The sequence below is a fragment of the Abramis brama genome (genome assembly GCF_963993115.1).
Source record: "Abramis brama genome assembly, chromosome: 7".
Taxonomy (NCBI): Eukaryota; Metazoa; Chordata; class Actinopteri; order Cypriniformes; family Leuciscidae; genus Abramis; species Abramis brama.
The window spans coordinates 10,953,945-10,969,580 of record NC_139969.1 but is presented as its reverse complement, the minus strand read 5'-3'; the positions used below and the strand labels follow the sequence as shown (position 1 = coordinate 10,969,580).

At 37.8% G+C, this 15,636-nt stretch overlaps 1 protein-coding gene across 1 annotated transcript; it reads left to right on the top strand.

The window, feature by feature from the left end:
* Positions 1–224: 224 nt before the first annotated feature.
* On the top strand, positions 225–15,431 carry basp1 (brain abundant, membrane attached signal protein 1). Its single transcript, XM_084119305.1, has 2 exons — positions 225–376; positions 13,095–15,431. Exon 2 carries the CDS (start codon positions 13,107–13,109, stop codon positions 13,701–13,703), a length of 597 nt encoding a protein of 198 aa, XP_083975431.1. The 5' UTR covers positions 225–376; positions 13,095–13,106; the 3' UTR covers positions 13,704–15,431.
* Positions 15,432–15,636: the final 205 nt, after the last annotated feature.

Below are 15,636 nucleotides of genomic sequence, written 5' to 3'. Positions count from 1 at the left end.
CCAGCTTTACAACTACCAGACAAAAAAATCCACTGCTTTAAATATCTTAATAAACCACAAATTAAAACAGAAGACCAAAAACTTGTGTTTGTAGCTTATTCATTTTCTTCTGATAAGTCATAAAACAACTATTTTTGCGGGACTTGATCACTGTGCGGCGCACTTCCGTGTCTCGTTCTCAGTGGCTCGCACAGCACGTCGCGCGCCCCCGCCCCCCCAAACCGAATACGAGAGTGCGCGCGAGAAATGCAGCGCGAGACACACACCGAACAGCCCCGATAAACCCCGCCGAATCCACGCGCACGGGAAAAAAGACATTGGAAAAAAAAACAGCAGACGCTCGAGAAAGGAGTGACAAGAAAGTCCACCGCCGACGGTAAGATTCTTTCACTCTTTTAATAGATTAAATGAACACTCTGATTCAGTTACATTGGGAATTTGTCTAGTTGGAGCGTCTCTGATAAATAAGAGCGGCTCCCACTTGGAGAGACGGAGCGCACGGTAGTGAACAAGGGAAATACCTAAATCAAGTGCAAATTTCAGCATGTCATTCAGCCGGCAATTGGAGAGGAATAATGTATCTGAGTTTATTTGATTTCTGAGATGCACATAAAACATTTCAATAAATCAGCCTTGGAATTCACGCGACTGAACTGAGTGGAGAGGGGCGTGTTCTGAACAGACACACTGTCTATGCGCGTGCATGCCGTCGCTCTTGCACTGGTTATTATTATTATTATTTGAATACAAATACTGAAAGAAAAATGCTTTGATATGACTAAAGGAATAGTAGGGTGAAACGTAATGGGTAAAGCGGGTTTTCTGACGCGCAAATTGATAAATTACGGGTTTTTCTGAGAAGTCCTCATTTTATGTGGGATAATTGTTTTTGTTATGATTACATTAAAAATGCTGCGTTTTACTGTTTACACAGACGCGGATTTATGTTCGCCGCCCTCTTTTGTCAGAGCTGGCACACATTTTGCAGCGCTGTCTAACTGGTGCACACGCGAGCGCGCACACTCACTCACCCACCCACACACGCGCATACATACACAGATATTACGGAACTGAAGCTTATAAATAATATACACACGACAAATCCTTATAATTAATGAACAGTGTGTATACACATTTTCTTTACACTTTATGATGCTACACAGTGCCAAATAGACAATTTCTTAACTCCGTCATTCACTAATGTAAAGTGCATGATTCAGTCTTTTTTCTTACTGTATCAACGTACCTTTTATGATAATATATATATTTTAGTTTATCTATCATTTTAAGCTATAACCGTAATTGCCTGATCCTTTGTCTCTGCATGGCACATGCGCATTGCGCGTGGGGTGTGGATGGACAACTGATGCTTTTACCCTGTATAGCTCTAAAATTGGCTTCTAATATACTGTATTATAATGTACAACTGTATTTATGACTTAAATACTATTTTCCCACAACTGTGTTCATGAATATTTTGTTTGTAGAAGAATCTTTTTTAACGTTTCACGGCGATGCGGCAGACAATGAACCGAGTGACCGTGCGCTCGCGCTCGCCTCCCGTGAGGAAAAAAAAAGAGCACTCAGACACCGCATATTGAAATAACACTGTGTAAAACGTCTCCGCCCAATAATCTCGTCTATGGTGTTTTTTTCGGATAAGATTTGAAATTATGAGACTGAGGTGAGTTTATGAGAAGGAGTATGAGTAAGCTTCATAATCCTCACGTTCACACGGACCAATAATAAACCGCCGCTTGAATGAGTCACGCGTTTCAACCTGGAAACATCAAACCAAACTGAGAACTGAGCGCAGATTTTTGCCTGAAATTTGTAAAGTATGTGCGCCAAAATGTTGTCATTTCAAATGTAGCCTACAAAACACATCTAACACAAGTTAGATGTTACCACATGAAAAATAAGGTCTTGGGTATTGATTATTGATTTTACTTAAACAGGATCGATGACATAAAATGTTATAATGATTGGTACACTTTGGAAATTGCTTCTCCCATTCACTCCCTCTATGTGTGCAAGCCACAGAGAGAGAGAGAGTTGTAGAGATACATTAATATCTACATCAGTTAGGGTCTCATTTATTTGTCTAATGAGTATTTATAATGCAGAAGAGCCTGAAGGTAATTCACACAGGAGTCACTCACCCACCAAAAACATTATTAACCCTGCATGAGCGAGTGACAACATTTACAGATCTGCACATTGGTTCTGCATGCATGTTCATGAGTTGAATTATAGCAATACTCTTGATTACATTTTTTTAATCTCTCCATACAGACCTGTATTAGGTCACCTATTGAAACAAGAAGAGCAGTCAGGTGATTCATGTCAGTGTGAGACGCCAGGTTTTAAGCCCAGCTGGAGTTTAGTGTTGCAACAGCAGAAAAGAGCAGGACTCAGGAGGAAGCAGTGAGAGTGAGAAAGATCTGTATTGTCTGATGGGTTAGTTCATGAGTGCAGATCCATGTAAGAAGAGATTTTCTGTCTGAATCAGTGAATATTTGTCTAGTTTCAGTCGGTGAGTTGAGAAAGAATGGATTATGGGCTTTTTATTTGCATTTATTTACATTTCTTTTTTCCCTCCATTCAATTTGACTATACAGCAACAAAAAAACAAAAAAAAGATCATCATCATCATCATTATTCAAAACAATATTTTTATTTTATTATTATTTGTTTATTATTAAATAAAAGTAGCATTTAATAATGATATATATATATATATATATATATATATATATATATATATATATATATTTTTTTTTTTTTTTTTTTTTTACAGTAAAATTACAACAGTAATATTTATGGCTGTGGAACATTTATTTAGGTGGAAAACCACTGGGAGACCAGCCTCTCTTTTGTAGACAGCAGATTTTATTATTACAAATTTGGGAAGATGATTAGAGCATGTTGTGTTTCAAATGCACATTACGGTGACCAAATCTCACAACGCTTTGAGAGATGAAGTTCGCGTGGAGCAGCATTTATCGCGAACCAAGCCGCACTGAAAACACCAGATCATGAGCTGCCGCGCTTCACTCTGAAACATGCAGCCGCAGTTTAGTTTAATTTTGGACGCTGGCTGAAATGAATAATGTAAATGTCATTGAAATGTCATTTTTCCCCTCGGATTTACGAAATTCACACGGTCGGAAAATATGTAAATTGAAAAATTTCCCTGAGGAAAGTGAAAGAGAGAAAGGGAATGGGATGATGACAACCCAGGCTAGATTTGAACCTGGATCCCTGTGGGCCAATAGCTCAGACAACCAGACAAAACTCCCTAGCAACCATGTGATCAAGTGTTCTTCCTCAAATGCGCCACTAACAAAAAATAGCCATGAAAATCGTTGAAAGAATCATAGTGAAAACTTTTTCAGAAATCCTATACTGAATTCGGTGCACCAGGTTCTTTCCGATGAATATTTAAGTGATTGCGATCACAGTTTTCAGTGTTTGTCAGAAGAAGAGCGGGATAGACATGACAGCAAGAGAGAGACAGGAAGGAGGCAGTGAGACAGGATGGCACTGACAGAGACAGAGGCAGCTCAGCCAAGCAGAGCATTCAGTGTGTCTGTGTGTGTGTGCATTTGTTTGAGGAAGATCATTGAAAGGGACAGATAACTCAAGCACATCTGAGACGGTCCCAAATTAGAGATGCATTCAAAATCACTGTTATTTTTGGACTCGTCACTTAACAAAACAAAAAAAACATCTCAAAGTCTACGTGCCCATTCTGTCACACCGTTGTTAACTACTTCGGATTAGTGGAGCATTCTTTTATTATTTGATGTTTTCCTCAGGCAGCCTTAGTTGTGTCGGCAAAACTTGATAAGTTTTAGTGTCAGTCACTAGTCAGGTTCTGTCCCATCATCCTTTGCGGTCTGTGTGCACTGTGTGGAAAGTGATTGGTGGCTTTATGTGCTCTGCGAGAGGAGCTGCAGAACTGAGCCACTCAGCCTGCTATTGTTTCACATTCACATTTGACATTTTAAGCTTTCTGAATAATTATTTTGCTTTTAAAATGATTTATTAGTTGGAGTTGCAGGTGCTTCTGCAGGTTGTTTTCTGTTTTCCCACATTTTTCTTACAATATACAGCAGGTAGTTGTGAATTCTGAAGAAATAAAGGGATAGTTCACCCAAAACTGAAAAATCTGTGTGAAAATTCTTCTGTAGAACACAAAAGAAGATCTTGAATAAATCAAAGTCAATGGGATCCAGTAGAGCTGAACAATTCTAGATACATTTAGAATCACGATTTTTTTGGTTTCAAATAGAGATCACGATTTCCTCACGATTCTGAACAGATAACTAATCAAAATAAGTAATTTAGAAAGTAAGTAAACGGCTCTGACAAAATGTTGCTCCAGTATAAATATTTAATTAGTTTGAATGATTTTTTTTTTTTTTTAATTGATTTGATTCAATGACTCACTCATAAATACTTGTTTCATCACTGGATGAATCAGTGTTTTTGAAGAAATCTCTTGAATGAATGATTCATTAACAATTAAATTTTTAAATCAATCACTTGTCGCCACCTACTGGTGTAACGATGTAATGATACAATCATTATTTGATTTGATAAGTCACTTTCAAAAGGTGATTTTCTCTGCTACCGCAGACATCAGTGTTTATATCTGAAGTGTAAACATTTATCCTAGTACATCTGTGATAATCTGAATATTTGAAACAGAAATAACCATACTGTAGTGTTGAAAAGACTGTTTGTGAAGCTGTTTCGTTTCTCTCTCTGGCTCAGCAGCGCGAATACTGATTTAAATGTTCTGATGTGATTTTGTCTAAGGTTTAATAGACACAGGAGAATCGCTGTCATTTAGGAATAAGATTGCGTCGGTGTTTGAATCGAGATTGCGATCTTTTAATCATGCACCTCTATAGGGTCCAGTATTGTTTTGGACCCCATTGACTTGAAACATCCTTCAAAATATCTTCTTTGTGTTCCTTAGAAAAAAAAAAGAAAGAACATGAGAGTAAACGATGACAGAATTTTCATTTTTAGGTGAACTATCCCTTTAACACTTATCAACCTACAAGATGCAGGGTGGTAACTTCATGTGTTTAATTATTTATTTATATAAACGTGTTAATTATCAACTGTTACCTAGCAGCTCAGATTCCTTGATTCTGTTGATGTGTGTGTCATCATCATGGAATCTCTCTCTCTGGGTTGCCATGGCAATGACCTGAAGGAACTGGAAGAATGAGCCAGAATGGCAGCTCTCCTATGGTTCCTACGGCAACAGCCAATCAAAGGCCAGACCCCCACTGACCCCACCTGTCTGTTACAGTCCCTTGGAGAAAGATACACACAAAACACAGTATTAGCACTATATGAGAGCATTAGACAGGAGAAATACGACAGTGACAAAAATGTACAGAATGAAAAGAAGTTTTATATCAAATTCAGAACAATAAATGTATCGTTATATATTTCCTGCATAGAGCTTTGTGAAAGGACAGACAGGAGTGAAGGCGTAACTGTTGTGTTCAGGGCGTTGAATCAAGGCCTAATGAACAATGCAGTCGCCTCTTGTTAGGACAGCAAGTTTCCCACAAGAACGAAAACATTAAACACTCTGTAGATTTGTGTGTCCATGTTTTTTTTTCTGGTGATATGTGGACTATGTTTAGACTAAGCATAAATCTCAGATATTTAAGACAACATAACACGTCTTTTGTAACCGAATGAATCTTTAAAGAGTCAGATATGAAACCTTAAGTCCTTCTAATAACCTGATAAAAATTATGTGGGCTTTTCTTCATCTATTTATGTCCCAGACGTTGATGATTATATTAAAACAACAGATTTTTCTTATAAGAAACTCTAGGAAATATTTCACCATGCCTTCATCATAATTTTTTTTTTTTTTGCTACTCTTCAAATTTCTTCTATATTTAGATTTTTTTTTAACCTTTATCTCAGACCCTGTTCAATCTTAAAATATTAAAATCCATCATAAAATATTATTACTAACTATGATAATTTAAACAATTTAATTATGTAGAATTGTGTAGAAATTATGTTGACTATCCCTCAGTTGTGGTAATTTCCAGTAATTTCCATCACAGCCAACAATTTTTTGTTTTATATTTATGATAAGAGATATGTGAAGGAAAATCAACATAAATATAATTTATCCAGTCACGCTGTAATTCTGTAAAAGTACATAAGAAGTGTTACATTTATTTTGAGTTACATAATGCTAGAAGTAAAGCTGTATGAATTTGCAGTTTTATTTCTAAAATGTTCAAAATGTAATTTCTGCAACAAAAGCATGTTATCAAACACAATACAGAATTTGAGATGTAGTGGAAATTACATTTGTTTGTTCAGAAAAATAACTAAATAATAAACAAATTTGCAAGTTGAGAAATTAAAAGTGTCCATAGTTGAAGAAATAAGTGTAATAAGTGTGCACTACATTAACACAAGAGTGTGTTCAGGTGAGGGAGCTCACATTTCATTTTATCAAGCATCTGTCAGTAACACGATTTATGGATGCTTGTACTTGAAGGACATGACATGATCAAATCTCACTCACTATCACGAAACACACATAGCAAGGCTGCAACTCCGGGTGAGACTCAGGGATTGTGTGTGTGTGTGTGTGTTACTATTTCAGACTGGCTCTAGTAAGTTGTTAGGAACCATGGCAGTCTTAAATAAACACACACACTCAAAGTCACAGCGCATTTTACCATCAGTGAGCCGCTAAACAGTCATCAGAGTAATGTGGAGTCTGTACACTACTGAAGAAAGAATCTCAAGGTCTTCGTGTGTGCGAGTGTGTTTTTGTCTGCCAGTGGTGTTTATGTTCCCTCGCCATTGTTTTCATTAGAGCAATTTCCATTCTGAGAGATGGCTCTGTACAGGATGAAGAATTTGACCAGGTCAAAGTTTTCACCGTTCTCAAGACATTGTCCAAATGAGTTAGCAAACCACCTCAGCGCTTCCAAATGTGCTTTTAGAAACACAATCAACGATTTTACATCTTGACGTCTGACATCGGTCTTTCTTGCTTTCTTCTCCTCTCTTTCCATTTTAACACTATTTATCTTAGTACTGGCTGGGGCTATGTTTTATTGCATTCGTGTTAATTTAAAACGTTCCCTCACGCTATTGTTTGTGTTTCTGAAGTAAACACACACACACACACACACACACACACACCTAAGGTCCTAACAAAAAGCAATATGAATAGACAAGGCACATTCTTGTCATTCTAGGTTTATTTCCTACTTTAGACTCAATAACGGGGAGGTTCACCTATTACTCCAGCTGCTGCGGGTCAGAACAGATACATTTCGGTTGTTGCTTGTAAAGTGCTTCAAGCTTGGCAAAAGAGCTATATAAATTAAACTAAACTCAATTGCATATTCAACAGCTGGTTTTTTAGAATTTTAAAATGACAGCACATTTACTCAAGATACACATTTTAGTCTTCAGTCGGCTGAATAAAGCAAAAAGGTATGAAGTGTCGTGCATTACAGTGCTTTACACAGTTAAGAATGGGTATTGTTAAATACAACAAGTGGCTTATTGCTTTTTTTAAAGGTAAAAAGGCAATAAGCCACTAAAATGTAATGTGTCCTTGCTTAAAAAGATTATTAGGTTTTTTTTTCTTCAAAAAATTGTACTGACACAAAATATTTGAACGATTGTGAACTAGAATGTGTAAATCACATTTTTTTATGGCTTCGAACAATTCCAGGTAAATCAGCTCAGCGCTGTTTGCCTGGCACAATTAGCACAAATTACAAATTTTTTAGTACATTTTCTACTGATAATAACAGCAGTAATTCAACAAATGATGGAGAAGAATATAACACTTTTTTGTTATATTTTTGGCCTTTTTAGGGCTTTATTGTTTAGGACAGTGTAGAGATCAGACAGGAAAGCACCGGGTGGAGGAACGGGATCGGCAAAGGACCTCGAGCCAGGAGTTGAACTCAGGTTGCCGGAGGCACATTTGCGCTATACTGTATATGTTGGAGCGCTGCACATTAGATTATCGGTTCTGACAAGAGAAGAACATTTTAAAAGACAGCCAGACTGTGGTGTGGTCAAACACACTTTCTGCATTTGAAAGAGCCAATTAAGGTGTTGTAGTAGTCTGCATTATCCTCCACTAGCGTTTAGAAGTGGCCTGTAAGATGGGGAATTACAGCTTGCAAATTGTGTTCATCACCAATTTTGTAGGTGCATTCATGGCGTTGCCTAATTTGCATAATTCCTTTACTGAATTATGCACTGAAAGAACTCAAATGAGCTGTTTTTAGCAGCCGTAATTCATGTTTTGTGAGTTTCTCTCTTCGATTTTAGTTCCATAGTTAGTGTCAGTTAACCTCTGGTTTTCAGACAGTTATTAAACCGTGTGCACTAATCAGGAAGGAAGTAGTGATTACTTGGAACACACAGTTCTGACCTTTAAAAAAAATATGTAGGCTACTATCTGGTGGGGGAAGTTTAGAAATTAAACAGAACAAGTAACCTGGAGTGAAATATGTCAGACTCTTTCTGTCAACAGTCACACATTCAGTCTTCCTGAAAGCACATCCACAATTTGGTGCTTAAATCATGATCTGTGTAAACAAGAATAATCAATAAAACAATCACAATAATCATCATCACATTTACTTTTCAAATCATCTCAACCAATCAAACAAAGAACAAGAGCTTCCAGTTTTGCTGTCTGCTCTATGTTCTGGTCTGGAGTTATTCATTAGCCTGAGCTTGTGTTTACGTAGAGGCTCGGGCCCTAGCCAACAATGTGCTAGTGTGTGGGGTTTGTTTGAGTACATCTCTAAGGTTATTTGCATGTTTAGTGTGTATTTGAGCTTGGAGGACAGATCTGAAGTTATTAGTGTGTGTGTGTGTGTGTGTGTGTCATACACTTTGAGCTGTCACATTCTCCTTGTCCACTCAAGTCTGGTCTTCAATAAAACATCTCAGGGATGTGACTCCACACTTCCCCCTGTTGACCTGGAGGTAAAACATCTGCATCTGTATTCAACATACAAACACACACATGCACATAAGAGTGTGTTTGTGAGAGACAGAAGGTTAAATGTGGTTGAATGAGGATGTGTATTAGTAACTTATCTTCTTATGCTCGTTCACGTTTATTATTATCCTAAACATATACTTGTTTAGTCATTACATTTAGATATGCAAGATAAGGTTGGTTGCATACAAAAATAACACAAGTCAGCAAAATTATTCTAATACCAATTTACTAGAAAATTTTTCCATATGCAATGTAGTTTATTGTATTTGAATATAAAGTGCTATTAATGCGTGCTTGCTCCCAGAATGCATTGCTGCTGTTACAGCACAGTGATTGGGTCAGATTTTCTGCTCCAGTTCTCCACTCCCCCCTCCCCTGCCTGTGTGTGTGTGTGTGTTGGAGTTTTGGAGTTACATAAGCAATTTACGATTCAAAGTTAGGCAAGGCAACACACATACATCTATACTACCGTTCAAATTTGATATCAGTAAGATTTAAAAAAAAAAAAAAAATATATATATATATATATATATATATTATTCAGCAAGGTTGCATTAAATTGATCAAAAGTGACCGTAAAGATGTTTATATTGTTAACAAATTTCTTTTTTTTCAAATAAATGCTGTTCTTTTAAACTTTATATTCATCAAAGAATTCTGGAAAAAAAAATCATGGTTTCCACAAAAATATTAAGCTGCACAGTTTCAACATTGATAATAATAATAAAAAAATGTCTTGACCACCAAACCAGCATATTAGAATGAATCATGTGACACTGAAGTAACAGTAGTAATGATGCTGAAAATTCAGCCTCTGCCATCACAGGAATCCATTGCATTTTAAAAGTGCATTAATTTTTTTCATCACAGATACAAATATCTTCCTCAATGATCTCCAAACTTCAAACATTGCAAATTGATGTCTGTGCAATCTATGTTGTGTGCAAATTGTTTGAAATATATAATATAAAGTGTGCAGATAAAACTATATAAACAATACAATATACAATAAAACAAACAAAAAAACGATCAAAGCAGCGTTTCTGAAAATAATTAAATTTATTAAAATAAAAAATAAAATGCAAAGGAAGATATTGCTCATTTTCTGTAATCATGTTACAGAGAAGTATAAATAAATCATTACTCGTTTTATATATAGGAACAAACTCATTTTGATTAATTTAAAAGCTAAAATTAATGTCTAAAACAAACATTTCTTTGCTGCACACTGATTTCAATAATGATTTTTTTTTTTATCAATTTTTGCAGCTCTAATGACCAGTAAACTCTTGTCACCTACTCTCTCCACTGTGCAGCTCTGTCCTGGGCCCTAGCCTCTAAGATGGAGCTCTGTCGTGGGGCCTAGCCTCCACAGTAGAGCTCTGTCGTAGGGCCTAGCCTCAATGATAAAGCTTCATCTGAAGGTTTAATCTTACTGATGCATTGTTTCTCATTATTCAGTCTCCAGTGCTTGTCTTCCCTTCAACTGAACTCTTTTGTATTGCTCTGTATTGGAGCAGGAGCCAAAAGTGCTGTACATCCGCTCCTTTAATTTTGAAGTTTGCGACAGGGCCTTTGAATATGTGATGTACACACGCTGACACTTTATGCACAGACAGTTTACAAGCCACAGCAGGATCGCATTTACTACCAATCAGCAGGTTTCACTCAGTAAGTGAATTTCAAGCCCCCTGTACAGATGAGACAGCTCACAGACGCACACACACTGCAGCGTATTGTTTAACGCTGAAACAGCGTGCTGCTGTCTGCTTGACTCAGTGGAGACAGGACAGATAGTGTCTATTGTTCTCTTACACACTGAAAGGAAAGACTTTCCATGTTTGCATTGTCATATGTATTCAACTCACATGTTGGCTTCACATGATTACAGTTCTCCTTCTGTCTGGAGAATAACTGTATGTGTGTGTGCAAGTGTGTCATTACACAGATGGTTGTTGAGCTCAGGAACGCTAAAGCAGCCAACAGGGAGATTGGAGTGAGTGAGAGAGAGAGAGAGAGAGAGAGAGAGAGAGAGAGAGAGAGAGAGAGAGAGAGAATGTGTTTCACGGCTCCTTATTCGGAAAGGGTCACGTGACCACCCGGTTGCCTTGGTAACTGCGGTTCTGAATTGCAGGTAGTATGGCTCAGAGATGCTGTCCTCTAAAACCCCCTCCATTTTTCCAGATAACTATCAGCGCTGGAGTCTGATTACTGATTAATGATCTAGTTTTGATGCTTGATATGATAGAATCTTGACAGACTGTCTCAGAGATGTGAGTTTAGCCTGCTGAGCTTTTATTAGCTCTCTGTATCAAGACCGAAGCAAAAGCGCATGTACTAAAATTAACCCAGAGCAGAACATACAAGGTATTTTCTGCTTTCTCTCGTTATGGCACCTTGCACAGAGACCTATGTGCAGATGTTTTTTTTTTTGGTACCTATTAAAAGCACGAATTGCATTTTTATTCTTAGTATGTCATTCTGATTATGCAAGACATGTCGCGTTTGACATGCTACACTTGAATTTCCACAAATAATCCCAGAGGAAATTTGTATTGCTCAGTGGTTGCTCTTTCGTGGCTTGGGAAGCAGTAGTTTTTTTACATCTATGTCTTTGATGTTTCTTCTAAAATGAAGATATTATAATAGTATTTCATATAGTACAGTATAGTTTGTAGTTTAGTATAGCATATAACTCAAGGTTTTCAAACTGGGGTTCGCAAGGAAGTGCTACGGGATCCGTGGAAAAGTGTGAGAAAAACGGTGGGAAAATACATTATAAACAAAGATTAAAATAAATAAATAAATAAAACAGAGTAAAATAAATAAGTAAATAAAAATTTGATAAAATAAATAAATAACATTTATTTATTTTATTTTAATATTATTAAATATGATTATTAACATTTTGCAAGTAATGTTTTAAACATATTTATATATATTTTTTTTTTCACAGTATAAATTGGGCCTTTGTACAAGAAACTATATAGATATTTAAAAAAATTTAGGCTTGGGGATATGAGGATAATTATATTTGGGGGTCTGTGACATCTAAAAGATTGAAAACGGTTTAGTCTACAATATGTTACCGTATGACAGAATATTTAAATAATTGGATGAAAAATGTTCTTATTGAAAGAACATTATTCAATACTTCTTGTAGACTTGTAGGTACATATTAGCAAATCTGAATACAATCTGAGAAGTTGTTGAGATCTGAAGACGTGAGAGTTTGCTTCTCTTTAAGACAAACAGCAGAGTTAGCCAAAAGATTTCATTGGATAATCTGAAACAGATCCTGTTTACACCTGGTATTAAGAAGCATTTTCGTCAATCCGATCACAAGTGGGCAACGCTAAATACAGGTGTAAACGTGGTCTAAAGCCTGGAACACACCAAGCCGACAGTCGGCCGTCGGGCAGTTTTTGTGCGTCGGCCGACTAAGTTTTCTCAGTGTGTTCCACACGGTTCCACAAAGAAATTGGTCCTCGTCGGCTTTTTTCCAATTGATATTCAAAACAGTAAGCACGCACTGCTTTGTTTATGGTTTGTGTATCTGCAGCCTGCAGCGTCAGTTTCCCTTTTTGAATGACAAATATAGACAAATATATCTGCAGAAATAGACAGTTGTCTCATTTACACGCAGGCGCAGAACGCGCATTCTAGCGGACAGTCGGCTGTAGTTCTCTCGGTGTTATTTAGTCTATTAGAACGAAAGATCTGAAAAAGCCCATACATTTACCCACCCATAGACCCTCCCCTCGAAGAAATCAGGACAGAAGTGGTTGAAAGTGGACAAAAGAGACAGATTAAAACACCAGGTGTAAACGGGAATGTGTATCCCTCATCTCCTTGTGATCCGATCGACCAAAACGCATCTTAATAGCAGGTGTAGACAGGGCCTTTGTGTTAATGATTCAACTTGAAGAAGGTGAAAGCACATGAATGGATCCTTCTGCAGTTTAAAGACCTCGTTTTGGATTGCACAAGTCACTCTGCACACTGCAGCCAGTGTTGATTGTTCTGTTTCTCTCTTTCATAGGTCAGAGGTAAAATGGGAGGGAAGCTGAGCAAAAAGAAGAAGGGATACAATGTGAACGACGAGAAGGCAAAAGAGAAGGACGCAAAGACGGAGGGAGCGTCGGCGGAGGAGAGCGAAGCTCCCAAGGAGAACAAGGAGGATGCCCCTGCCGCCACCGAGACGACCAATGACACGGCGGCAGCCGCCAAAGAAGCCGCACCCGGTGCCGAAAGCAATTCCACCGCACCCAAGGAGGAGGAGAAAAGCGCCGCCCCTGCAAAGAAGGAGGAGCCTGCGGCGAACGCTACTGCTCCTAAAGCCTCTGACGGGAAGACCAGCGAGGCTGCTAAAGCAGAACCCGCCAAAAGTCCAGATGCCCCTCCTGCCAAAGCGGAAGAAAAATCCACCCCTTCTGCAGCTCCGGCAAGTGAGAAAGAGGCTGCAAAAGAGCCCGCCCCCGCCGCTAAAGATCCCGCCCCTCCTGTAGCCACAGCGACGGAGAGCAAGCCCGACGCTGAGTCTAAAAAGACTGAGGCTCCGCCCGCAAAGGAATCCGCCACAGCAGAGCCGGTCGCCACGGAGACCAGCCCCGCCCCCAATAAGGAGCAAGCAGTCGCTGTGCAGGATTAACAGATGGAGCAGTGAACGACAAGATTAATGGCAAATGAAAAACGAAATCAAATCTAAATAATAAAACTAGCCCGCCCATTTTAAATTATATCAGTAATTATAAAATGAATAATGATAATAGTAACAATAACAGTAATGATTTTAACAGGCTGGACTTTGATCATTGTGTTGGTGATGGACATGATCATGGTGAATAAGACTGGCAGTTATGATGATATTATCTTTAATATCCAATTGAACTTTGATACAAACCACCAGCCCCCCAACTTCTTCTCTCTTTCTCTTTCTTTCTACCTCCATTCAATGAGGGGTGGAATAAAAACATGGAATCTATTCATTGCCACCCTCCAATTCTCACTTCCCTCCATTTGAGTGTGATGTTATGGCAGTGGGAGGGGTTATTATATATATGTGTGTGTGTGTGTGTAAGTATGTATGTATGTGTGTGTGTGTGTGTGTGCGTGAGTGGTAGTAGTAGTAGTCCAGCCTCCCTGATCCATACTTCATATTTCCTGTTTGCTGCTTTCTAGTTAGTGATTGGCATTGTGTCTTTGCTTATCCCCTGACTTTCCTACTTTCTTTGTTTCTCTCTCTCTTTTTCTCACATATCAGTGGAAACAAAATCAGTGTACAGCACAATGCATCAAACACACACATACACACACGCACAGTATTGAATGTTAACAGTATTAATGTTTTTTTAAAGGAACAGTTCACCCAAAAATGCAAATTCGGCCATGTCTTTATGAACCTGTATGATTTTTTGTCTTCCGCAGAATGTGAAAGGAGGGATATAGCTGAAAGAGCTGCTCTTTTCTATGCATAAAATGTGAATGGGGACTACATCTGTCAAGGCAGATTTTCAATGCAAGATTATGAGAAAAGAATGATTTAAATTTCAAAGACTTGGAATAAAGTGCATGAGCCGAATGGACTACTTTTGTGATGCTTTTTAATGGTGCTATTTTGTCCTTTTTGGAGCTCCACAGTCTTTGGACCCCATCCACTTTTACTGTATAGAAAAGAGCAGCATGAACATTCTTCAAAATGGTTACTTTTGGGTTACACAGATGAAAGAAAGTCATACAGGTTTGGAATAACACAAGGATGAGTAAATTATGTTATGTTATATATTTTAAGGTGAACTATTCCTTTATTTGGTTGTTTGAAGGTTCAATTAAAGTGTGTACGTGTGTGTGGAAGGATCCAGGGTTTTATGTGAGTGTACATATGGAGTTATGCATGGTATGAGCATGCATTTTCTGCATGTGTGTGTGTGTGTGTGTGTGTGCGTTAATTGAGTTCTGGTCTTTCTGTACTTTGAAAGCAGCAGTTGTCATGATGTCAGAGAGACAGAGAGAGAGACAGACCTCCAAACTCACCAAACAGGACACACTTCACACACAGATCTCTCAATATACTGACAGAACAATGTGAGCGTTGTGTGTTTCTATATGTGTGAGGCTGTGTGTGTGTGTTTTGCATGTCAGTGGTTGGCCCTATTGTTGTGTATTTTTGGTTGCTGTGGAGATAATGTTGCTACAGGTGATATTTCATTTGAATTAGCACACTCTCTCTCTTTCTCTCTGTTCCTTTCTCTATCATTCCTTTTCTTTCCAAAATTCCCTGGTTAAATAAAAAAATAAAAATAAAATGGAAGAACTGAGATATATGTACTTGTATACATGGAGCAACATTAATAAAATGAAAGAAACAGATTGAAAATCAGCTCACACGTCTTGATTTTCTGTTTTCATGGATAAATTCAGTTTTAATGTTTCTCCCCAACACACATTTTTAATCTATTTTTTAATAGAGACAACTCAAGAGACAGTGACAGTTCAAACAAACCAATACTTCTGAACTCGCATCTTGATAAAAAAGAAGCCTAGTCTAATTTTATCTGCAACAAATCTAAACTGTTATATAAGCT

Coding starts and splice junctions, on each gene's coding strand:
- basp1 (XM_084119305.1), top strand. CDS start 13,107: ATGGGAGGGAAGCTGAGCAAAAAGAAGAAGGGATACAATGTGAACGAC.